Source organism: Mycotypha africana, assembly GCF_025528875.1.
Source record: "Mycotypha africana strain NRRL 2978 chromosome Unknown BDF20scaffold_1, whole genome shotgun sequence".
Taxonomy (NCBI): domain Eukaryota; kingdom Fungi; phylum Mucoromycota; class Mucoromycetes; order Mucorales; family Mycotyphaceae; genus Mycotypha; species Mycotypha africana.
The window spans coordinates 2,140,203-2,164,050 of record NW_026515725.1 but is presented as its reverse complement, the minus strand read 5'-3'; the positions used below and the strand labels follow the sequence as shown (position 1 = coordinate 2,164,050).

The 23,848-nt window shown below is 36.9% G+C and overlaps 10 protein-coding genes across 10 annotated transcripts; 3 read left to right on the top strand and 7 right to left on the bottom strand.

Annotated features, from left to right (window-relative positions):
- Positions 1 to 685: 685 nt before the first annotated feature.
- BDF20DRAFT_50546 (uncharacterized protein) lies at positions 686 to 2,421 on the top strand. The gene is made up of 6 exons (XM_053075622.1): positions 686 to 806; positions 908 to 937; positions 1,010 to 1,110; positions 1,185 to 1,245; positions 1,340 to 1,822; positions 1,853 to 2,421. The coding sequence occupies exons 1-6, from the start codon at positions 735 to 737 to the stop codon at positions 2,213 to 2,215; spliced, it is 1,110 nt and encodes a 369-aa protein (XP_052940825.1). The 5' UTR covers positions 686 to 734; the 3' UTR covers positions 2,216 to 2,421.
- Positions 2,287 to 5,261, bottom strand: BDF20DRAFT_50915 (ATP-NAD kinase-like domain-containing protein). The gene is made up of 6 exons (XM_053075628.1): positions 4,998 to 5,261; positions 4,761 to 4,905; positions 4,535 to 4,679; positions 3,762 to 4,433; positions 3,502 to 3,691; positions 2,287 to 3,420 (listed from the first exon to the last, which is right to left on the bottom strand). Exons 1-6 carry the CDS (start codon positions 5,167 to 5,169, stop codon positions 2,627 to 2,629), a joined length of 2,118 nt encoding a protein of 705 aa, XP_052940824.1. The 5' UTR covers positions 5,170 to 5,261; the 3' UTR covers positions 2,287 to 2,626.
- Positions 5,262 to 8,659: 3,398 nt separating this feature from the next.
- On the bottom strand, positions 8,660 to 8,839 carry BDF20DRAFT_811246 (uncharacterized protein; the record flags this gene model as incomplete). Its single annotated transcript, XM_053076670.1, has 1 exon — positions 8,660 to 8,839. A coding segment is annotated over one exon (180 nt), but the record flags the coding sequence as incomplete, so codon positions are not given.
- Positions 8,840 to 9,663: 824 nt separating this feature from the next.
- Positions 9,664 to 10,086, bottom strand: BDF20DRAFT_845304 (uncharacterized protein; the record flags this gene model as incomplete). Its single annotated transcript, XM_053079674.1, has 2 exons — positions 9,789 to 10,086; positions 9,664 to 9,764 (listed from the first exon to the last, which is right to left on the bottom strand). Coding segments are annotated over exons 1-2 (239 nt in total), but the record flags the coding sequence as incomplete, so codon positions are not given.
- Positions 10,087 to 10,507: 421 nt separating this feature from the next.
- BDF20DRAFT_812511 (uncharacterized protein) lies at positions 10,508 to 10,831 on the top strand (the record flags this gene model as incomplete). The annotated part of the gene is made up of 1 exon (XM_053076794.1): positions 10,508 to 10,831. A coding segment is annotated over one exon (324 nt), but the record flags the coding sequence as incomplete, so codon positions are not given.
- Positions 10,832 to 10,971: 140 nt separating this feature from the next.
- BDF20DRAFT_812954 (uncharacterized protein) lies at positions 10,972 to 11,160 on the top strand (the record flags this gene model as incomplete). The annotated part of the gene is made up of 1 exon (XM_053076842.1): positions 10,972 to 11,160. A coding segment is annotated over one exon (189 nt), but the record flags the coding sequence as incomplete, so codon positions are not given.
- On the bottom strand, positions 11,068 to 12,858 carry BDF20DRAFT_50163 (uncharacterized protein). Its single transcript, XM_053075612.1, has 3 exons — positions 12,333 to 12,858; positions 11,952 to 12,090; positions 11,068 to 11,791 (listed from the first exon to the last, which is right to left on the bottom strand). Exons 1-3 carry the CDS (start codon positions 12,418 to 12,420, stop codon positions 11,305 to 11,307), a joined length of 714 nt encoding a protein of 237 aa, XP_052940819.1. The 5' UTR covers positions 12,421 to 12,858; the 3' UTR covers positions 11,068 to 11,304.
- Positions 12,859 to 14,613: 1,755 nt separating this feature from the next.
- On the bottom strand, positions 14,614 to 15,110 carry BDF20DRAFT_802875 (ricin B lectin domain-containing protein; the record flags this gene model as incomplete). Its single annotated transcript, XM_053076425.1, has 3 exons — positions 14,614 to 14,785; positions 14,892 to 14,961; positions 15,062 to 15,110. Coding segments are annotated over 3 exons (291 nt in total), but the record flags the coding sequence as incomplete, so codon positions are not given.
- Positions 15,111 to 16,321: 1,211 nt separating this feature from the next.
- Positions 16,322 to 17,993, bottom strand: BDF20DRAFT_831590 (uncharacterized protein; the record flags this gene model as incomplete). The annotated part of the gene is made up of 5 exons (XM_053078464.1): positions 16,322 to 16,701; positions 16,767 to 16,843; positions 17,012 to 17,227; positions 17,592 to 17,608; positions 17,901 to 17,993. The coding sequence occupies 5 exons, from the start codon at positions 17,991 to 17,993 to the stop codon at positions 16,322 to 16,324; spliced, it is 783 nt and encodes a 260-aa protein (XP_052940817.1).
- Positions 17,994 to 19,104: 1,111 nt separating this feature from the next.
- On the bottom strand, positions 19,105 to 20,090 carry BDF20DRAFT_812991 (UEV domain-containing protein; the record flags this gene model as incomplete). The annotated part of the gene is made up of 4 exons (XM_053076848.1): positions 19,105 to 19,482; positions 19,558 to 19,793; positions 19,884 to 19,968; positions 20,052 to 20,090. The coding sequence occupies 4 exons, from the start codon at positions 20,088 to 20,090 to the stop codon at positions 19,105 to 19,107; spliced, it is 738 nt and encodes a 245-aa protein (XP_052940816.1).
- Between the last annotated feature and the right edge of the window lie 3,758 nt (positions 20,091 to 23,848).

Sequence of the window (23,848 nt, the reverse complement as noted above, 5' to 3'; positions counted from 1 at the left end):
AAATAACAGCGCATTATTTAACATATTCTACGGCTGAAACCCCTTTTTTTTTATTCAATTCCAGGAAGCAATGCAATGACACTAGCTCATACAATAAGGCTCAAATTCAGCCATATTTCGTGATTGATGATAATCGTAGATTACCTGGACCTTTCTGAGAGGCTGATGAGAATTATAGGAACAGATGATTGGCTCATTTGGTTTGCACTGTTTCTTCTTTTAAAGTTGATCGGGTAAAAAAAATGTTGAGCTCTCAGGAAGTGTTTCAATTTTTAAAGGGGACTAGAGCGAAAAAAGGCCACTATTGATACCTGTCCAATGGATTAAACAAATGTATTTTCGCGTATTTCAAGTAACAATTACTTTCCCCAAATGAATGGTTGATGGTAGTAGCTAAAGGTACCGTGCTGTCGACGTGTTCAGGAAGCATTATAGCTTATATATAGGATATAAGTTCTGATATTCAAAATTTTATTAAATTTCAGTTGGAGAATTATAATGCTTGTATTGATTTGGTTAGTAAAACACGAGGGTTGAAGGGCAAAGGAAACAGATAGGATTCAATTTACCCGTCTGAAAATAGAAATTTGAATAGAACTTATTTTTTTGGGTGGCATAACGACGCTCTTTCTATTAGGAAACTATATAAATACCTTACCCAAAACCTTGGAAACATTTTTTTTTTCCCTGTTTTTCTCTTTACATTTTCTTCAATCTTTCCTAATATAAGTAAAATGAAGGTCACCACTATTTCAGCCGCTCTCGTAGCTACTGTTGCCTCTGTTTCTGCTGCTGGCAATTTCACCGTACGTTACCATGAGTTATATAGTTATAAATGGCAATATTGTAGAGCAGTTTAAATGCTAATTGCAAATTGACGCGTTCCGTTTTTAAAATAATTGTGTAGATCACTGAACCCTGGGGAAACACCACTTGGGTAAGTAGATAGCTAATTGCATTTATCAAATCAAACACATGCCACTAATAATAATTATCTCAAAACTTATAGCAAGCTGGTCAAACTGGTACCGTTGCTTGGAAGTCTGACCGTGCTGTCGCTAAGGAAAAGTGTGAAATTCACTTGTTGACTGGTTCTGCTACCGATGCTACGTATGTTTACTATAATAGTATCAAGCACTCATATTTAGAGCACGCACTAATCATATGTCACTTTGCGTATATAGTTTCGTTACCAACTTCACTGCTAATGGAAACTTAGTTCCGTGTAACTTCACTAAAGCTAATGTAAGTTTAAAGCATTATATTGCTATAAATGAGGAAGAATCTGTCATAAACTACTTTCTAAAATGCGGAATTTCATTATCGTTTATTTTAATAGCTCCACCCTCTTCCTGACTATCCTTCTGGAGATTACTTTGTTCGTATCGGTCCTAATGGTGGTAATACTGACTATTACGGTTACTCTGGCACCTTCAAGTTCATTGGTAATGGTACTGTACCCATTGGTGCCACCACTGATCTTCCTGCCCAAACCACTGTTCCCATCCAAACTGCTGCTCCCACTGGTTGCGCAGTCACCGCAGCTCAACCTACTTCTGCCGCTTCTCAAACCGATGCCCCCTCTGCCGTCGATCAATCCTCTGAAGCCCAACCTACCGAGACACAAACCGCTACTGAAGCCCAACCTACTGAAGCTCAGCCCTCTGACGCTCAATCTACCGAGACTCAAACTGCTACTGAGACTCAAACCGCCACTGAACAAGCTCAGCCTACTGATGCTCAATCTACTGACGCTCAATCTACCGAGACTCAAACTGCTACTGAGACTCAAACCGCTACTGAACAAGCTCAGCCTACTGATGCTCAATCTACTGACGCTCAATCTACCGAGACTCAAACTGCTACTGAGACTCAAACCGCTACTGAACAAGCTCAGCCTACTGATGCTCAATCTTCCTCTCAACCTGTTGAGACACAAGTTGTGACCGAGACTCAAACCGCCACTGAACAAGCTCAGCCCACCGAAGGTCAAGATCAAAACCAACAACAACCTCAAGATCAAAACCAACAACAACCTCAAGATCAAAACCAACAACAACCTCAAGATCAAAACCAACAGCAGCCTCAAGATCAAAACCAACAGCAGCCTCAAGATCAAAACCAACAGCAGCCTCAAGATCAAAACCAACAGCAGCCTCAAGATCAAAACCAACAACAACCTCAAGATCAACAAAACCAACAACAACAGCAATAAATTGATTGCTACTCAATAAATATTCTTTGAATATATAAAACCGTACATAAATATATTTAATTACATATAATTATTAGTCTTACTCCCGTGTAGTTATCTTCATTACTATTGGTCAAAATAATAAAAATATAATCCTTTCACCCCCTCATGTTTTCTAATATGCACATTAACGTGAAATGCAGGGTGACTCTCAATGTATTTACCAAGTTAACTTTTACTCTTCGGGGCAAACCTGTAGTAAGGTTATTGCAAAATGATATTATAATTGCTTTTTGGTAGCATTTTTTTTTTGGCAATTGCATGACGTCAAATTTATTACATGTTTTAAGAACTTGAACGACTAACGATAATGTATGGCAAAAACGTATATTTCAAAGAGAAGGAAGGAAAACAAAATAAGAGAGAGAAAACCTATTCGAAATGTATCTCCTCTCCTTCTGATATAGTTTCTTTAAATGGAGATGTCAAAGAAACTCTTTCCAGCTCTTTTGTTATACTAGCCAAATATCTAGACTTCATGATCTCCTCATCTGTCCACCCAACAAAACCATCATTGTTAGTGATATAGCCTTCAATTTCTTCGTCGTCTTCATCTGTTTCGAGCTCATCCACTGAATCGTACCCGAGACTCGATGCACTGGATCCTACTTCAGCACAACTGTCATGACGGTGACGGTCACTCATACGTTGACCACTACCGCGCATGTGATAACGGTCGCTTCCTGAGTCATCGTCATAAAACATACCAAAAACCTCATCTTGACCTGCATCAGATGATGAAGAGGTAATGGAAGACGAAGAAGACGACTTTCTGTTATCGTTTTGGCCCTGCTTTGGAGACCACTGTTGTTGTTGCTGTTGCTGTTGTGGCATGGATGACACTGGTGGTGTAGCCAATGGATGAGCAGGTGGTGGAGATGGGTACTCTAGTGGTCGTATAGAAGGGGTATAATTTGGTGTTGAAGCCTTAGGCAATTGGGGTAAATGGGATAATGCTTGAGGATGGTTCTGAATCTTTGTCAACAAGGTCTCCCTTCTCGGATGACGGGTTGCATTAGACTCCACAACTGCAAATGATTTTTGGCGTTCTCTCTTATTCCAATGCAAACAATTTTGAAGTGAATTGAACCAATCTGTAGCTTGATCTTCTTTACATACTGTAGGGAAAGGATATCTCGAGGCTGTTACCTTAATATGATCACCTTCTAAAAAAATGGCAAGCACAAAATAATGTTAGTTTGCAGTTCACTAATTCTTAGCCAAAACTTCAAACATTGTATACATACGCTTCAACTCTACTCTGCCACGTCCGTCGAAGCTTGCCCAAGCAGTATTTCTGGAATTGTAGGGTACGCAAATACGCAATTCCATTGAGTCAGGAACAAGCGTTGGACGGAATGATAACGTGTGAGGACAAATGGGTGTTATAAGAATTGCATGAATGTCAGGGTGTGTAAGAGAACCGCCAGCTGATAGCTATTATTATACATGACGCTGTTTTTCAGCAACCAAAGCTGCATGATTTGTTCTACGTTCATTTGCTTACCGAATATGCTGTGCTTCCCGTGGGCGTAGAGATAGCCAAACCATCTGCTTGTACGGTTGTTAAATGTTTATCGTCTCCAAAAAGTTCAAGTAAGCTCACATAAGGACTAGGTCCGCGATCCACGACTAAATCGTTGATAACGTGGTATTTCTCAACGGGTACCGTCGTGAAACAGGGTACTTGTCGCCGCTCGCCTACGGGAGCTGGCGGCATAGCTGTAGCTGCAATTTCCTGACACGTTTCACTCCAAACAGCCGCGTCTTCTTCTTCAATATCGTCCCCATCCACTTCGCCAAATTTTTTCTGTTTATTGCTAATTTTCATTGCCTCCTGGGTTCGCTGACATTGCTGGTTTTTCATTTCCTGACACCAATTGCCAACAGTAAATTTACCTGTAACAGGATCGCGTACCACATTACGAAGTTGAATTGTCTTAGCTTCTTCAGGTGATTTACAATCAGGATGAGGGACTCGACGGTATACAGTACATGTCAATCGACCCCGTAAATTGATACGAACACCAGATTCCATTGCGTTATGCAAGTGTTGTCGATAACGATCAAAATCAAACGGTGTTAAAAATCCCAAGGAGCCCAAATGAAAAGGTATAACAGGAGGAATATAGTTTTGAAATAACCAAGATGAGAATAATACTGTTCCATCGCCGCCAAGCTGAACATGCGTTCAGGAAGGAAGAAAATGATATGATCAGTTGTTTGTATTCTAATGGAAATATCTCTAAGCAGAAAAGAAAGCAACTGTTGTGGGCATACCGTTATAATAAAGTCAAATGATTTGGGTTTTGCAGCGCACAACTCGGGAGTCCAAAACTTCAATTTAGTTTTTGCAACTGGATGCTTATTAATTATCTTCTCGTAGTTGAACCGTTTTGAGCACTTTAACTTCTCATCGACATAGCTGAATTTAAGTCCGAATTTAGAGATGCGGTTAAAAAATTAAGCCTGCATAAAAAGAGAAATTCTGTCTTGAATGTCTTACCATGTTATACCACTGTCTGAACCATAACGAGGCGTCTCGATTAGATACAAAGCCATTTCTCGAGTCATTTTTATGAGTGAACAATCGCCTGGTTTTGTGATAATCATGACAGACTTTGGATTTTCCCACTTCACTCGTGTTTTGCCTTGATTTTTGCATTATAATTGACATAGTCATTAGTAGGCGAGGAAGTTGATAATAAAAGTAATCTTATTGATGCACTTGTTTCTTTTTTACCTAATTTTTTGCCGACCTCTCTAACAGCATCGGCTGTATCTGTCAAATACGAAGTGTCTTGCGATCGGGGTATTGTCTTCACAGCAGACGATCTCCTTCCTTGTGAGCAGTTCTGCGCCAAAGCTGTTAGTGCGTCGACTAGCGCACTGCAAGAAATATTGACGGGTTCCATTACAGCCTAAGTATATTGTGTTATGTACGATATAAATAAAATATAACAAAGAATTATGCAATAAGTAAAGAAGAAAAACAAAAATGAAGAGGTAGTTGCCTTGAGGAAGCTTTGACGAATTAAATTGTCGAAACGTCACACTCAGGTTTTGAGTTCAAAAAATTGGAGAAGAAAAAAAATGGAGCGGGGAAATTACCTTCAGTTGTATCCCTGGGCATTCTAAGTCGTACAGGGCATTCAACCCACCACTCAGACATGTCAACCATCCAAGGTCGCGATAGTCAAGAAAGAAGAAAAGCTCACTCATCAGGTATTTATTGTGACCCCATGCATAATGACGATATTTATTACACTACTTGATATCACTTCAAAAGTTGTAGTTCGTTATTTTATCATTGCTAGTGAGCTGGAAGCACTTTCAACTAGACTCATTATATCACTCTGCCTCATTTAACCTCAGTACGCGAGGCTCAATGAAGGCTCATATTAAAGAAGCGGCAAGCTTGTTCACAGTAACCACTTAGAATTGTTTATCCATTGGATTTATCCTTGATATACTTATTGATATTACTGCTTAAAATCATTGTAATTGGCTAAGGCATAATCAGTCGTCGGTTTTTTACCCATCAGCTAATGGTTTTATGCATTCTACACAACTATATAGTTGTATTATAATGAACACTAGTACTAGCTTCAAATATTCAATTGCCAAACCATTTCAGCCAGAAGCCACGGTGAAACAGCCTTAGAAGAAAGACAGTAATATCAGTATATAGTAATTTATGAAAACTGATGAGTCAATCATTATGCAATTGCTATTTTTTTAACTGTTTATTCCAAGTTATCAATTTTTGCATCCCAGTTTAATCATACAATCTGTCTTTTTTTGTCTACTCCATGCTTCCAGTTTGGAGGAGGAAGAAAAAGACCTCATTATCACACCAAAAGCAAGGGCGTTTTTTAGTTTTAATGTTAAAAGGTATATTTTATTATGAACGGTTTTATTAATTGACCACTCGTAAACACAAGCTGTTCATCCACGGTAAAATGAACGACACTAGGACGATATTATTTCATTGAATAATAGTGGTATTGTAAGTTTATGTAATTAATCGCTTTAGATAGATTGACAAGGGCTAAAAGGCCAACTCTGTTAACAAATCATTGGCTATTGCATCTTCAAGCTGTTCTCATTGCTGATCAAAAAAGACCACCTGCCAATATAAAATTGATGAACGGACCCTTTTGTTTTTAGAAGAAACAGTTTGGGTTGTTTGAAATTAAAAAGTTGAATTAAGATTATCTCCTTTTACGGTAAATTCGTTTAGTCGATGATTTTTCTCCCGAGCTGTGATTGCCAACTTTGCGTACCAGCCAGTAAATTTCGTATAGCAATTTTTTAATTCTTTGTATGGGTCTTGTGAACTGTGCTTGATACATCTAACACAAGCTATCAACATCTAATATTGGCCAGATTAGCGTATCTGCCTCAGTTGTTTATGTACAAAAACCATTCAATACGCAGACCTCATTCTGAGTTTGTACCTAAACTACTCTTTATAGACCTTTTCGTAGACAATCATCCATATTATTACTAGCTGATTAAGAGCTAAACATAGTAGCAGATTCATTAAACGAGCAAGGACTGCTGGTTTGTTCAAATGGTCAATGTGTTTGAAAAAAAATTCTTTTTAATGAATTTTTATCCCATCAAAAGATTGTTGCAAGCATAAGTGAAAGAGACTTACTGCCTCGTACAGTTTGTCCCTCATTTTCTTTGACGCAGAAGCTTTGAAAATTTCTATACATTGCTTGGATTGTATGCAGCCGTTGTTCTGGACCTCTATCATATGCATACGTATACAATTGAAGCCACTCACGTCCACTGTCTTCGTTACGCTTACAAACTTCAACGGTAAGCATTACATTACCATTCTGTTTCACTGCTATTTTTGGATGATGCGCATTTTCAAATGAATGGAACATGGAAGAGATAATCTGTTTGCAGCTATATGCGTAATTAAGAAACGGACATCTTAAGACAGCTGTAAAAGCTAGACGTAGTCGTGGCGATGGTTCGTCGAGAGGTGATATGATATTGCTTTAGTTTGCGTACAACGGAATAGGAAAGAAGAACTGTGAATTGTAACGGTCAATTTAAGACTGCTAGGATAAGTGAACCATTTAAGAATTGGCAGCAAGGCGAAAACCTTTCTGAGGCTTCCCTTTTTCTAATTTCTATGTGTAGTCCCGCGGTTGGTTGTTGCTATAATGAATGTTCAATTTTACAAATTTGAACAAAGTTGGGTCAACGCGTTCAGGTTTTGCAAGCATGTATATTTGCCGACATAATACAACGGAGAAAAAAGAGTCTAGAACCCAACCAACAGTTTCCAATCAAAGTGCGTCTTTTGGTTATAAGCATTTGGAGATCCTGTAGCTGAATGGAGTTATGTAGTAAATGGACACGTTATTGATCACAAAATTTGGAAGATATCAAAGGCATTTAGAATGATTCTTCAGTCTTGCAAGCGCCTTGAAATTCTCAATGTTATTCAAAGGAGCGCACCTGTTTTAGTAATCATGATAGCACACAGTGGCAGCGTTTAAATAGGTTTTTTAAAATTACACAACTACCGTTGCCTCGGAGAGCTGCGATAAGCTACGAACGTCGTGATTAACTGATTGCAATGCCGAATAAAAACATACCTGCCTAATTATCTGCTGCAGCTAATCCAAGAAAATGGATATCAGGGTCATATTTCAAAAGTTTTTGCAATATTGGTGCCTGGGAGTTTGCTCTTCCAAAGTAGCTTTTATCTTTAGTTTTCAACGCATATTTTATCTTCTAAGCTATTTTGACGAAAGCGGTCCACGAAAGCGGTTCACAAAAGCGTCCGACTCGACAATAAAGTTTTATATAAAAACAGATTGCACGCTACGATGAGTAAACGATGTATGGAAGCAAAAACTACATGTGTTATCCTTATATCATCTTCACACCCGAGAAAAGGAAACGGAGGGGGATTGAAGATTTTTTTACGTCATTGTTTTTAACTTGCATTAGAGATAGAGTCATTTTAGTGACAAGAATACATCGTTTTGATTTCTGAAATAGTTCAGATAGTTACTGCATTAGAAGTTTGTGTAATAAGCAATCGCGTGTTTTTTGTTTTTTTTTGGGGCGGGGGGTGGGGGGGGTGGGGGTTACTACGATTAAACATGATTTTTATTATACAATTTTAAAGCCAATGGGCACACAGATGAACTACTTATCAGAAAAATGCCCTGGGCAGGTCAAATACGTGAGGAATTAAAAAACCCTAAAAGGGACTAGGGAAAAAAAAGGATAAGGGATCACAATGCAGACTAGGTAAAAACGGGACAGCCAAGAAATGATGGGAGTGGACGCATAAAGCCAGTCTAGCAAGGGTTGTCCTAAAGTTTCTGACGGGTAGGGGGCATTTTCTCGTGCTGAAGAAAATCGATTTCATAAAGAAGCATTTAGACAATTGGCCAAGATATACTCCAGTTGACTGGGGCATTGGCACGCTGTTTTATGGGTCGAGTAGAGTTGGTTCAGCAAATGAAAAATGGGGTCAACGACGGTTGTCGGAAGTTGCAGACGGTTATGCATTTGTAGGCATTCAATGGCGTGGGCTTTAGTGAGAAAACTGGATATTTTTATTGACTTAATTCAAATAACCTGAATCATTATTTTCGGACTACTTACTTTTTACATTTGGACACTTGTAGTAAACATCTGAGGCCCGCCTCTTTTTGCACGCATTTGTTGCAGTAAGTTTCGTTGTTTGATCGGCCCAGAAGAATTACCTACATTCTCCTTAGCTGCCATTTGAACTGGTTGTCCAGTTGTATTCTATGTAAATGGCTCACAATCCTGTATTCTCATTGACTGCTCAGCATCTCTTTTGATCTAAAATCGTGTCACTTTAGTGTCATTTTTCCCTTAAAGAAAGCAATAACAATAGGTGATTGTATAAATTAAGTTAAACGCCTGTTTCTTGTCAATAACTGATGAAGTGATAAATAAGCGTGTCTCGATTAATAAACGTGTTTCGATTTGATGTCAAAATTTAGCGCGTCTAGATTGTTTTTGTTGTCAAAACTGCTTTGTTGTCCAAATAACATTCTAACAAAAAGTTTGAGTTTCGTTGATACCTTTTCCTCTTTTTCATAGAATCTCGTTATTTTATTTAAAGAATAAATCAAAGAAGAGTTAACAGTGGGCCATCAGGTAGATTAAAATAAGATCTCATCACGAGCTACTCACAACGACTGTACTGTACATATTTTGTTTGTAACTGAGTGTTTGTATCTTTTGAGTAGCTTTTTTATCATGCCGTCAAGAGAAGCAAAAGTTTACCTTGAAGCAAAGTTGAAGAAAAAGCATCAAGAAAATAAAGAAAGTCAGTTCATTATTGCTGTATTTTGTTTACTATTCGTTTATGTACTCAAACAGAATCGTTGAACCATTGATTTCTAGAAACACGTTTTGATTGCGGACAGGAAGGACATGCCCATAAGGGCTCATACTTGTGTCCAGAATATAATGGTAGCAGATAGCTGAAGAGCTAATATTTCCTGTTCATTTTCACTGATATTCTGTTCATACGCTTTTCTAGCCAAGAAGCGAAAGTTCGGAAAAGACAGCTACGAAACAAAGCAATTGCTAAAGAGAAGGGCAAAAAGAGAAGGCTAGAAGCGAAAAAAGCATCGCCATTGAATACTGTCATATGCAAGCACTGTGGTCTAAGTGGTCACTCAACCAAAGCTTTCCTTTGCTTGCCAACAACATATCACTACTAAATCGAAGCTCCTTCGAACAAACTATTCAGATAAGTATGAGCTTTACGCTCGGAAACTGCCCCTTGTAACCTACGTTACGCGTTTAGGTGAAGTTGTTATTAACTGCTGCTTGACGGTGCTACATACTCAAACAAGGTAAAAATACTGTGCCAAAGCACAGAATAGCTAACCTGTTTGAGTAAGAGTAAGTCGCACAATTTGGCATTGAGCATTTTGACAGAAAAGGTACGATCCGGAAAACTATACTTTTCATCCAAAATAATTCTTAAAATAGTCTGAATTCTAATTGTAAGATAGTCTCAATTTGATAGCCATTTCGTGCGAAAGTCAAGCGAGAAAACAGTATCGTTAGGAAATCTTTCCTTTTTCCTTTGTCCCGTTAAAGGTTTTTTAATTCCCTCACACTTTCCTTGAACCTCCCCGGGCAATTTTGATAAGTATTTATCTGTGTGCTCATTGGGTAAAGTTTAATTGTTATAAAATATCTCTTTAAACGTATCGTTAGGAAACCCCACGCACTATCAAGAAACTTGAAGCCTGCCAAAATAATTGTATTCGTCGAATATATGGAGGGCCCACCAGGTTCGCTGTTAATGTGATGCTCCACCTGACTAATCTACGCACAATGCAGGAACGTGTTGCTACCCTACAAGCTCAATTTATATTTCGAGCCCGCTACCTCCCCTCATCCACTTTATTAAGCACTCTCATGCCCCATCTACAATATTCCCGTTTCAAAACCCATTGGCGCAAATTCCTGAAGACACCTTTATATAACAATGCACTTCGACCAGTTCAGAACCAACAACAATCAGTGAATTTCGCAAGCTAAGATCTGAGTATTTCCAAAACAATATGGAACAACGTCAATTGGGAACTAAACTACTATCTACATGTCGCAATAAATGCCAGATTGATCCAATCCTATGGCTACCCATGTCCTTTAGTGAGCGTAGCCGGATGATTCGATGACGCCTTGGTTGGCTACCTGGTGGCCTTCCACAATCCTGCCCACGACATCCGTCCTACACCCTCTCACGATCCCATGCTATAACTTGTCTCAACATGCACGACCGTCTGTTCGTCCCTACCACCATCCCTGATCGTATGTCATTCTTACTAAATATGCCCACTACAAGTAAGCCCGTCGTACCCACATAATTGCTACTTGGAGTAGATGATGGCCTGTAAGGTGCTCGATTCTTATTGAATTAGATCACTTACAACATCGTCTTGACCCCCCACTACTTTTAGATCATTTCCCCGGTCAACAATTTATAGACTGGTTGTTATCATAGCTGTTATTTATTTGACTGTTACCTTCTCCCTCTTCCTTTTCCTTTTCTTTTTACCCTTTTGTCTCTTAAAAGGGTTTTTAGTTCTATACAACCACTGGAACTGGCCAGAGCAGACCCAATGTGCTAAAGGCATTACGAGCTCACAGGTCATTAAATATTTTATCCAATAAAATGAATTATTTAACCGTACCGTTAGGAAGAACATATTATGTTGAAAAAAGCGTTTCTGATACAAATAACAATTGATATTATGTTGAGGAAGACGTTGAAGCATAACGTTTATAAATAATGTGGCAAAAACTGAAAATAAAGAATCCAAGTATTTGTCTACTTTAGTAATTAAAGAAATTAAATAAATATTAAAGCTAATGATGTAATTATGTTCTTTTTGTAATTGATAAAATAAAATAGTGTGTATATACATAGCTTGCAATGCTTTAAATAGCCGAGTGGAGGGTAAGTATGTAAGAAGTATTAAATAGTGATCGCTATTACTGATGAAATAGATATGAGGAAAGATACGACGACTTAAAAAGGGCTCTGTGGTTATGTATGAACGGTCTTCAACTTAGTGAAGCTGCTGCCGGTGTACGAGGTGTAATGGGGAGAAGGAAATCATTGCTATTGTCCTCATCTTCCTGGTCTTTACCGTACTGGGATAAATCAATTCTGTGCTTGAAATGGTTTGTTGACAATTTCGTTAAAAATAGAGGACCGCCAGGGCAGAGACTTGTATCCACGGTAAGTTTGGGCTTTTTCTTTCTATGGTTGTTGGTGTTGAGAGATAAAGAATGTGCAGGTGTCGGCGCTTCTTCTGTATCTGGGCTGCTCGCTTCGGAATCACAAGGTGAAGAGGGAATCTCTACTGAAAGCAGTGTTGTTTTGGGTATCAAAGTAGTATTTTTCGATGCTCTTTCTGCTGCTGCAAGAATGGCAGGATTGATTCTATATTGTATTGGTGTTGTAAACAATGAGCCACGATCATAATCTGACGGTGAATAGGTGTCTATTATGACTGTATGTTCGATATCGAATCTGACAGTTTTCTCAGTTCTCTTTCTTTTACGAAGTAAGACGGTTGTTTGTTGCAGTAAGCATGATTGAATAGCATTGGCTGTATCATCCTTTTGAGTCATAGTGGTGGTATGATAACTGTTGAGGAAGAAATATTTCATAAAATAGAATGATAAAAAGAGGAAGCTATTTCTATTTTGATAGCACAGAAGAAAAAAATCGTTGTATATTTATATGAGTTTTTCAATTTTCATAGTCAGTTAAAACAGCTTTATTGACACAGTTTAAAAATAGTAGCAAAAGCGCTTATTTTTGTACCAGACATGCAATTCAAAAAGGAAGATACAAGATATCTTGTGTGCTTGTCTCACGTGCTTTTTCTTTTTTTAAGAAAAGGGTTACCCCTTTTAAGCATTCAATTTTTTTTTGAATGCCCGTTTTAAGGTTCGTTTTTCGAGTGCAAGAAGTCTGGACCGCTTATGTTCGAAAAGCCTTACAGTACTTCCAAAATTAAGGTATCGCATTATTTTTCTACTGCAGTCAAGTACAATAGAGCATCTTGTTGAATAATCTGCAATTGATAGATTGAATTATATAAGATGTAATTGAATTGGAAATTGTACTCGCATGTCATATTTGCAATATACCATGTAAGCATCATTGTTGGTAAAAAGGCATGAAAACGCGTAAAAGCAGACTTTGAAATCCTAAGTAGAATTGTTGGGAATCAATTCATTTACCATCTATCAGCGTTTTTCTCTTCTTATTATGGGGTTACTATTCCCCGTACAACTATGGTTCACAGAAAGACCATCTATGTTTTGCATAAAAGAGTTAACAAGTAATCGAAAGGATTCCAATTTTTGTAAATCAACGTGTCTAATCAGATAAGCGGACTTGCTATCTTTTCTCTCTTTTAAACAAGTCTCAAATGTCTTCGTTCTTTTTATGTTAACTGTCAAAATAAAAAGAAAAGCAAGCAAGTGAGTCTCGTACAGTTGATATCGTACTAGTTTATACTGTGGTTAACACCATCCGGTCGATCTCATTAGTGTAATAGACGGTTTTTTGGATTTCCTATTATCCATTAGTAATGATACGCATCTAACGTTATATTGCGTAAGGAGCCTTCGTAACTGTTGTATCAGAGATTAAAAAAGTATAGCGGCGCCTGTATATCCGACACTGTTAAAAGTTTGAGGTTAATCTGCGCATTACTATTTGAGGATTTAGTAGAATACTCAGTTTGCAGCAAGCTGAAAGAAATCCGAACATAAACACTCTCTTTGCTGAGCAATTGCTGAATATTCATACAGCATAAACGGGAAAAATAAATGATCGATGATAAGGAATGTATACGGTAGATATAGTCAAATTTTATTGTCACTCTGAAAGATTTATGAAGTAATGTGTTGTTCACAAAGAAAGATATAGAACTATTAAGTATTTTTATCCGTATTTTCTTGTTCCTCAAAATGCACCAAAGAAGTTTAAAAGGCTTTTTTTCTTAAAATAGAATAGGCATACAGCTACATGGTCGGCCCTGCCCTCTGGCTGTTGTGCTACCTCTAAAAGCATCATTCACTTGATTGCAGCATTCCGTTATCGAGGAAAAACATGGATTGTCCATTTCTACTGGAAAAATGTGATATGTTGTAGACTATTTTTTTTTTCGACAAAAAACCCAAGCATGTTCTCCTTTTGACATGACTGAAAAACTCATTGAGAAGGATCGTGAAGCAATCTTCCTCAATTTGGTGCGGAGCTCTATAGAATTTTGGTGGGGTAAAGAGTATATACTTATCAGAGAATTGGTCAAAGCGCCAGTAAATTGCCATCCACTCTCCTACAATATGGATTTGATAAGCTAACTATGTAATGCAACATTATCACATCTTTTACATGGTTTTGGTAGTGGTTGCTTTATTATGCTGAATAAAAAGTACTATTACACGATAGATGGGTAAGAAAATTGGAAAAAAGTAATCGTTCTGATGAACAAATTAAATATTTAGTTGGTTCATCATAAAGCAATAGAAGTTATTTAGAATTCATCATGTCGTCGGTAACCGCCAACACCAGGCATAGGTGGTTGACCAAAACCTTCACCATGACCATGTTCATGAGAGTTAATGTGTGGGTGACCGAATCCTTGTCCAACGGGACCATTGGGATTGCCATTATAAGCTGTTGTGTCAGCATAAATTTGAGGTTGTTGAGGTTGAGGTTGATGTTGTTGTTGTTGTTGATTACCGTACATAGGATATTGGTGTTCTTCGCCGTTGCCGCGAAGAGGAGGACCATAAGGCTCAACAATCCACTGTTGGTTCTCATTGTCATCGGAATCCTTACGAGTGTATAAACAAATTCTGGTACCTTCCTTATGTCCACCACCTCTTATATCCAAAACGAGACGGGGATCGGCTAAACAGTAAATGTACCCATCACGATAGCCCCATCTTTGGTTGTGAGCTCTATCAAATTAAGAATTGAAATTTGTTCGTTTTATTTTGGTCAGTTATCTTTTTTTGAAAGCGAAACGACTGATAACCCCTTTTATATTCATTCCTATATACTTACTGAGTCATTTTGCGGTCATACTGGACAATATAACTATCGGACAAAAGATTACCACCACGAATATCCATAACTATTTGACAGCAGCGTTAAGAATTGCCTTATTTAACCTTTTACACATTCTTCCTGCAATTTCTTCTGCTTTAATACTAATATTAAGAATATTAACCTACCCAACCCAGACTTCTTGTTGATCAAGTAGCCATTTTCCCAGCGCCAAAGCTAACAATTTCAGAATAACCCAGAAAATTTGTTGGGAAACATTTACGAAACACGTCAACAAAGGTGATAGTAGCTTTATAATTGCTTACCTGATTGTCGTTATCATCACCACCTTTCTAATGACGTTCCAAGGAATAGAATGATATCAATTTTGATACCGTGATTCAATGACTGCATAGCGTCACTCTTATCTATCTTACCTTGGGCCAAATGATAATGTTAGAGTCGGCCTAAATATGAAAAAGAGATTATGCAACATTAAAGGTTTATTCAAATAGGTTGAAAGACTCTCTGTTGACCGGTTACAGTTGTTTCGCCCATATAAACGTCAATACAAGCATTGCCACTCTTGGACTTAATATAGAAGAATTGATTTGTAGGGAAGCCAGTCATCTTTTTACCAGTTGTAGATTGAAAGTAACGGAAAAGAAAAAAGAAATAAACACTAATAGACCTCAGCAATTTTTTTTATTAGTATCATGCGGACTATTTTACTGGGTGTCTTCTGTCATGAAGGGCGGTGCTCCCATCTGAATGCGAACTTTATCCAAAAACTCAACAAAAATTAAACTTTTCCAAGCCTGCAAGGAAGATAGAGAAGCCTGAACTGATGATTAATGTGTGTGTGTATAGCTGAGAGCAATTATCTATAAGATGTTTAGTTTCAGTTTCATCGAGTTGTAGAAGTTTGACCAAGATAGGAATCATGATCTAACCATGATACAATTATTTCAGTAACGGTTCCTTTATAAACGTCTTATCTCCATATAAAATTTACCTGCTTATTTTCAGTGACCAAAACTTGATCAAGACATTTTTCAGATACTAACATTCACATTTTGTCCTTTGTCAAAAGCATCGAGGTTTCTTCAAATAATATTAGTGTTAAATGTCAAAAAAGAATTAATAAGGTCAGTTCCTACTTCATTTCACTTTTGAGGGCCTGCAAACAACGAACTTGATATTTGGCTTTTCATCTGACATTAAAATTGAAGGATTTCCATTTCACTTTCTCTCTGTAGATATTGGAAGTTATCATCCGTAGCTAGTTTTTGTCGTGAAAAGGCAGGTGAGAGTAACGACTTCACAGAAGCTAAGTGGTAGGAGCGAAGTATCAATTGCTGTTGTCTCTAAAATTTATCTGCAAAAAGCTTTGTTCGTTTCAACTTTACCATAAATATCCGTATCATTACTTTTTATTGCAGTAGCTGTCAGCGGGTATACTTTTTTTCCCTGCCACGACGATGATAGAGCTGACAACGGAACGTCGGTTCCTCATTGAAGTTATTGGGAACCTTCATGAATATGTATTTCTCTGGAAAAGACACTGCTAGTCTCTCAATATCACTTATCTTACTGTTGACTAACTGTTTCTTAAGCTCAGACTTTTCTGTTTCCAACTCCTCATTCCTCACCGTTGCACCATCCAATTCTTCTACTGTACCATACATTTGATAAGTAATGCAAGTAATAGATTCATTTCTCTGATCAGCAACGTCAAGATTATTTTCCAGCAATTTGCCGTATTTAGCCTTTAGAGCATCGTACTTTTGTGATACTTTATCCATTGACTCTACCATTGATTGTAGCCCTGAAATAAATGTATAATAAGTTTTAGTACTTAAATGAAATTAGATATGTATATAAATACTTTACTCTTATTGAAGTCTTCATTGTTTTTCAGCTGCATAATTGATGATGCCTCCTTTTCACGCAAGCCGTTCGTTAATAAACTCTGTGTTGCTTCCAGTTCATAAATACGGTTTAAAGCTCGTTCCAGATCATTCTATGTAAATGTAAGTTGTTCCATACTCGTTTTTTCTCATGGATATAGGTATTTAAATTGCACAAAACTGTTCAGGAGAGCTTGTCCTTGTAGAGTTCACTAAAATATGTTTTACCTCTTCTCTGATTGCATTAGCTGCACAAGTGTTTCTAGCTCATCTGTTCTTTCTGAATTAGCTGGCTTCTTTTGTTCATTCTCATTCATCTCTAACAGCATATGTGCACGCTTCTTATATCGTCCAAAAATTTCTTCTACTTGCTCTAACTGTCCAGCTAATTGCCTTTTTTTCGTTTCAAGCTGCCGTATCTGTGATATATTTCGACTTTCTATGCTTTATTTTTCGACGTTCATTTTATCGATAATTACTATTTGAATTAAGCATGATTAGCAATTTTCGAATAATTAGGTATAGTGGAAAGTTTGGTTTATCCTTTATTCTTATTTTATTTTTTTACATTGCTGTGATTCTACATTCTGCTGAGCTACTTTTCCTCTTGTTTGACATTCCTCTAAGTTAGCTCTCAATTTTTCCAATTCTGTTTGGTTTGGGGTGATAGTAGTACGATATTAGTCAATATTTTTTGAAGCCTGACCAAACACCTCTAGAGAGATCAGATACTATCTTAATTAGATAAATCGTATATATCTGTGTTATGGAATTGCACAAGAAATGTGTTACCCCTCATTCGCTTTACTTTATCTTCATATTCAGCTATAAATAAAGTAATCTAAGAAACTACTCTTTTGGTCCCTTTATCTATCCATAGCAATAATGTATATTGCTTTACTTGTTTTTCAAGTATAATGTTTTTGTGACTGGTTACAGTTCGCTTGTTGATGTTTCAGCTGATATCTGAGATCTTTAATCTGTTCCTGTAACTGATAAGTTCAGTTTATCTCGCTCACCAAACAGTGAGGAAGCTGAGTCTGCAAGAGAAATTATCTATAATCTATTAGATTGATGACTGATGCTATACAATGAGATTGCTAGACAATAAGTTTACTTTTGCGCGAGTTCGAATTAATAATAATTCTCGTTCTAGACTTTCCACTTGTTTTTCAGCCCTTAAGGCTCGTTCTTTATTGAACTCTGTCATTGTCTGTTAGAGATGTCGATCGATCAATACTTAGGAAGCGACGCAAGAACTATTCAGGAACACAGAACATCCAAAAACTTAAAAACTTCACTTTTCCCCTACTTTATTAATTATGCAGGACTAAAATTGATTTTATACAGTAACAAGGCAGCTTTACTCTAACATCTCTCAAGAATGCTGTTTCCATAAGCACTAAAAAACAGATCATTCTATTGTGTACCTTTACTATGTTACAAATCTATCTCCTCAATACTAGCTGCTAGCGCATATATATATGGAGAGAACCTGAAGCAAAATTCTCATTTAATTACCTGTTCTCTGAACTGGTTAAGTTTGTGTGATCTTTTTGATCAATGCTCGTTTCATAAACTGCTCTCTAGAAAGCGTTCGCGTATACTATCAGCATTATTTGAACAAGTAAATAATGAAGTCAGTAAAAAAGAATATAGTCCGTTATTTCGATGAAAGCTTACCTTCATAAATGTAGCCAAGTTTATTCTTTCAGAATTAAGTGCTTTTCCCAAAAAGTAAACAGTATCTGATATTGCATTATCATCCGCTACCAATTCAAGCAACCTAAGTCATTTATTTCAATTCCTGTTAATTGGTGCCTTTTAACAATTACTATATAACTCAATTATGAACTTACTGATTTGCTACAACTGTTGTACCGCATATAGCTTCATCTATTTGCACATCTGGCATCGCATTCACTTTAGCTATCACGTCATCTATTTCTTTTGATCTCGCTTCCAACACCATATTGTTATACTTTAGTCGTTCCCTTAAATCACACAGAGTTCGATATTCTTGCTCAATGCTTATCTCGCCTTCATTCAACTGTCGATTTTCTGCTAATAACTTGTCCATTTCTCCAGAAATTGACACACCGTATTGTTGTAATCTTTCTGTTACTTTTCTATATAAAGCTTCTTGGCTACTGATACTTTTAGTGTTACTGTTATTGATTAAGAATGTTCCTGTCCTTCCAGATGAATATGTTGGTAGGTTCGAGTAAGGAGCGGCTGCTATGATAGGAAGTGAGGCGGATTTTGATATGTTGTTTTGCGAATTATCAAGATTTAATGACTAGCAACCAACAAAATTATTATTAGAATGATGTGTAAACACTCCCTAATGCGAAAAAGTCAAAAAAAAAGACTATCCGCATTGCCATTGATTCACTTACAGCTAACCCTTGATTTATATTGTACAATGTTGTACTATCCATCATTCCATTATCCGGCGAGGCATGTGCTGTTGCTGGACTACTGCCATTCACAGATGGTGAAGGCATTGATAGTCGCTGTGACGCCAGCCGATCTAATTGCCCATCATATTGTAATATTGGTTGTATTTGCGTCAATCTGTTGGCTCCTGCTCCTGCGCCCGTTACTGCTGATGATGTGCTTATCGGTTTAGCATATACTGGCGGTTCTTGAGCGAATACTTGTTGTAATATAGCTACAAGTTCCAATAGTGTATGCTTCTGTCGTAAAATTACACAGAAAACATCAATATAATTAAAAAAGAAAAGCTATGAAGATTATCTGTTTTATCTTACCTGATCGTCCGACCAGGTTGATCTATAATGGTGATAACACATGCCGCTTTTGTCCACATGTCTACCTTCTCTTATTAACATATTGGCTGTCGGTTTTACGTATGGTATAGGTGCAATTTTAGGATATTCTTTAGGAATCCAAAATGCAACGGGGATATTGTACGGTATGGATCGGTATGTTATAGGAACAGTACCATGCAAACATAGCAGGAGCTGTGTATGGCCTTCATTTGAGGCTTGTTTCATAATATTTAGAGGTGAGGTAAGTGTTAAAGTGTTTGTTCTTTTTCCTCAGTTCTAATGCGAATATATGAACATATACGTACTGTAAGTGTCCATTTTGGGCTTTAATGACAAATACATTTGAAGCACTGCATCAACATCTCGAAAAGTTCGTTCTGGGTTTTGATACTATTATTGAAGGGAAGAAATGTCCAACAATTTGCTAAATATGAATGCTTAGAATAACCAAAATGTTGAGCGTCCAGACTCACATGTTGGAGAACAGTTCTTAACCAGCTTTTTATATCCATACAAAGAAATGTTATCAATGACAATTGTAGAAAAAGAAAATCGTATAGTTCATTTCTAGCCTTTTCTGTAAGCCCTTTTTTCCCAGTGAAAGTGTGGTTGAAGAGGCACACGAAATGTAGTATGATGCGGAATATGAAACGCGGAGAGGATGGAAGAGAAAGTGCCCTGCGCTGTTTTGAAAGAGCAGGTTTGCATGAATCTCGCTTTCAAGCACTTTTAAATTGAATCAAACTGCAAGGACTTTGCGAAGTATTTAAGGAATACACTTAATAGTTTATCTACTTATAGCTATTTTGAGTAAATATTATACGCTGAAAGATCTTAAATCCTTTCAACAAGCTGAGGGCTTTGAAGGCATCAATTTTCACTGTATATTGATGGAAATAGCCTACAATTCAACTAAAGTTCAGTGAAATATGATTCAATATAAAAAATATCAACTGAATTATCGTATTTCATAGTGAAAAAAAGATAATAAGTTATACTGTCAATGAAGGTTAGCATATATAATGTTTCCTCCACTTTTGAAATTGTACACTTTTCTGAATTACCAATGGATTCAGAAGTCAACAGGATAAATTAAGAGCAGAATTGAACTTTTTTTTTTTTTTTTGTTTTTTTTGTGCTAAACACAAAGGTTTCTAAACATATATAAACTGGCTATTACTTAATCGATGATATCTATTCACTCATTGAAGTACCGCGTTTCCTGGCAATCAACGACTATGACGGTGAATCAACTGCAGACATTTTTTGATGTATGCCTATGAGCCAATGTCAATCCTAAGATTATTATAAACATTAAAGAAAAGAGGATCGATTTTGTAAATTACAAGCTTTGCTATTTGATGATCTGTTGGGTCGAAGAATGTGAAGAATAGTGGTAAAAACCAAATGCATCCTTATAGTTTCCTTTTGAGAAAGCGCAAATCATAGTCTTACAACGGATCTAAGTTTCGGCATTAGAAAGCATCGTTCCTGCCGATGACTTAAAAGGGAAAGAGAATGATATTTAGGAGAAGTAGTACCCATTGTGTATAGCATTTAAGCACAAAAATGCTGGTAGGCTTCACTGATTTCTAGTGGGATTAGTGCTTCCAGTTTGCCATCAACTTGCGTGGAATCAAACATCTATTGCTGTGTATGAATACTTTAGCTGCGAAAGAGCAGTCTTTCAATAGGAGATAGATTTTCATAACTTCTAGATTGCAAGTACACCAAAAGTACACCGAAAGTACAGCGAAAGTACACCTAGAGTACACTTTTAAAAGTATATAAGGACGTTCATTTTTCTGACTTTCCGCTTCTTTTTTTCTTCACTTAGAAATCAGCTCAATACAGATATTGCAGTAGCTTTGATTCGTAACTGGTATCCTCTGTTTAGATGGCCTAGCAGTCCTATCGTTCGATGATGACCGTTCTATTCATGTGTAATTCTGGTTGTCACCGCGCTAGCCGAACGGGTACGTATCGAGTCTCGAGGTTGGTATGCGATGGCTATCGCGCCAATCAGCCCCATGGACGGCCATGTTGATGTCTCTCCTCGTGTGGCTGCCTGGGCAATTACTCTCCGAGAGTAGGCTAGAACATCAACAATTTTTTTCTTAGCTAATGGATAACGAAACAATTCGGTTACGTTAATTTACTATACGTCGACTTTTTTGAAATAGTTAAAAGGACAGTAACAATAACTGTCAGTATGTAGATATAGCAGAAAACCCTAAAGCTAAAACTCACATAAACTTGATCAGCTTGCGTGTGATTTTAGTTTGTTGAAAACAATTCTGCAAAGCACTAATAATCTGTCCAATTTCACTCTGTATCATCCTCTATAAATTGAACAAATTACTTTTTTTTTATCGCATTTTACAAAATACACAGATAAAAGGATTTAGCATCCGTATAACTCGCGAGGGGTTTGCCATCTACACCTCGCTGGGGTATTTTTCTCAAAGTAAGTTAAGCCGGATCTACAGCGCTAAAAGCGAATAATCGTTTTCAATGTCAGTTTTACTATATTATGATAGTGACAGGAAATCAGAGATCATCAGGTATCATCAATTAAACTATCTGTATTGCTTTCATTCATCGCTATTATGACTACCGTGTCGTTGTTCTTTCCATCTCTTTCTACCTCACCCGCTGCTCCTTCCACAATAATTTACTGTCGCTTTGCGCATGCATGTTCTGAAACATTCTATATGACAGGTTAAAGTATAGAAGACAGTACAAAGTAGTAAGAAAAATCTAAAAGATGCCTGGTAATCTCTTTAAATAGTTGAGGAGTCCGTCTAAGTATACACAGGGGTATTTTTTGGCTGATTTTAACGACCTATCAAAGCTGGGTCTTGGACTTTTTGCTGATAAGGATGGACGGTATTTCTGTTTACTTGTTCTGCCGTTTTGAGAAGTGTGGCATTACAAAAATTTGACTTTGCTGTCAACCTTTGATAACTAAACAAACGTGAATAATATGATACCTTTATGATTGGTAAGTGTCACACTGCAACTTCCGAAAACTAAAAGAAAAAAAAAATACCAAGAGAGGCCTCCCAAATGATATTTTTCTGTAGAAATAACATCTGCTCTTAGGAGAATTTATATGATATCTTTTATTATGCTGATTTACTATTATCTCATTTAGTGACCTACGTGAAGTATAATTGAAGAATGTTAAGTAAAGATCAAGCCTTTTGGCGCGAAAAACTTGCCAACTAAAATCAAAATACTTATTGACAAAGTCGATGAAGGAAGACACTGCATGCAAAATAAAATGTCAAGAACGGACACATTTGTTTAGAGAAACTTTATTAAAATCCACTAACATGGGAAGAAATAACATTAAAACTGATTTAACTTTACAGCCATAAGAAGCCATTTTCTTTTATCTCGTAAAAACTCGTGATTCAAGAGAAGATAACTAACCTATTAAATGTCTCATATCCATAAAATATTATTACTTTAGTTGTCCAATATCAGATTACTACTACATGGAGAGAGATAAAGAATGACAATTGGTGTAAATATTCTAAAAAATGTATAAGAAAATAGCAATGGCAATAAGCGGATTATTTGTAAACATCTTAGATAGCTCAAGGCTAACAAGTCAAAGTGGAAAAAGTTCACAAGTTGATCCAATGGATGGTCGTTCTTTACAAGCTTTTTCTGTACTTCTTGAACCTCTAGTAGGCTTTTTAATGAAAGAGAAAAAAATAAAATAAAAAATTGGAACGGTTACGGTACGGTTCTGCAGGCAAAAATAAATAATACACTCTTGGTTGAATAAAACTCTTTACTTCCATGTCATTCGTCTTGAGATCAACGACTCCTTGGGAGTATTGGGAGTATTGCCAACTTCAATCAAATCACTTATGATTACTGCAAAAGTTCAGAAGTTGAATCGGAACAACCTTTGAGTTGTAATAACAGAGGGCATTCACTGTGTTCCCATAATTTACAGATGATCAAATAGTTTGAAAATCTTTCATTGGAAGGCAACTGTTTAATGTAACATATTTAACATTTGCAAAGCAAGAACGAAGCTACAGAAAAGTCAGCCGCAGGTATAAAACAGTTGCGAAATCGAACAATCAAAAGAACAGCAACTGTCATATACTGTTTCGCTACACAAAAAACCGTAGAATTTCAGTATCTTAAACACTCCTATTTTGATATAATTATTCTAAACATGCGCGGATTGCACATCTGCGGAGGTCGTATACCTATATTATATGGTGCTTTTGTTAGTAATGTTGAT

What these genes read in the sequence shown, in the direction of transcription:
- BDF20DRAFT_50546 (XM_053075622.1), top strand. Translation starts at nt 735, where the DNA reads ATGAAGGTCACCACTATTTCAGCCGCTCTCGTAGCTACTGTTGCCTCT. An exon ending in CTGCTGCTGGCAATTTCACC is followed by an intron (nt 807 to 907) that starts GTACGTTACCAT and finishes ATAATTGTGTAG; the next exon opens with ATCACTGAACCCTGGGGAAA. An exon ending in GGTTCTGCTACCGATGCTAC is followed by an intron (nt 1,111 to 1,184) that starts GTATGTTTACTA and finishes TTGCGTATATAG; the next exon opens with TTTCGTTACCAACTTCACTG.
- BDF20DRAFT_50915 (XM_053075628.1), bottom strand. Translation starts at nt 5,169, where the DNA reads ATGGAACCCGTCAATATTTCTTGCAGTGCGCTAGTCGACGCACTAACA. An exon ending in CATTTGACTTTATTATAACG is followed by an intron (nt 4,434 to 4,534) that starts GTATGCCCACAA and finishes ACGCATGTTCAG; the next exon opens with CTTGGCGGCGATGGAACAGT. An exon ending in TGGCAGAGTAGAGTTGAAGC is followed by an intron (nt 3,421 to 3,501) that starts GTATGTATACAA and finishes CCATTTTTTTAG; the next exon opens with AAGGTGATCATATTAAGGTA.
- BDF20DRAFT_50163 (XM_053075612.1), bottom strand. Translation starts at nt 12,420, where the DNA reads ATGATACAGCCAATGCTATTCAATCATGCTTACTGCAACAAACAACCG. An exon ending in AGAACTGAGAAAACTGTCAG is followed by an intron (nt 12,091 to 12,332) that starts ATTCGATATCGA and finishes CGACACCTGCAC; the next exon opens with ATTCTTTATCTCTCAACACC. An exon ending in CACAGAATTGATTTATCCCA is followed by an intron (nt 11,792 to 11,951) that starts GTACGGTAAAGA and finishes CTATTTCATCAG; the next exon opens with TAATAGCGATCACTATTTAA.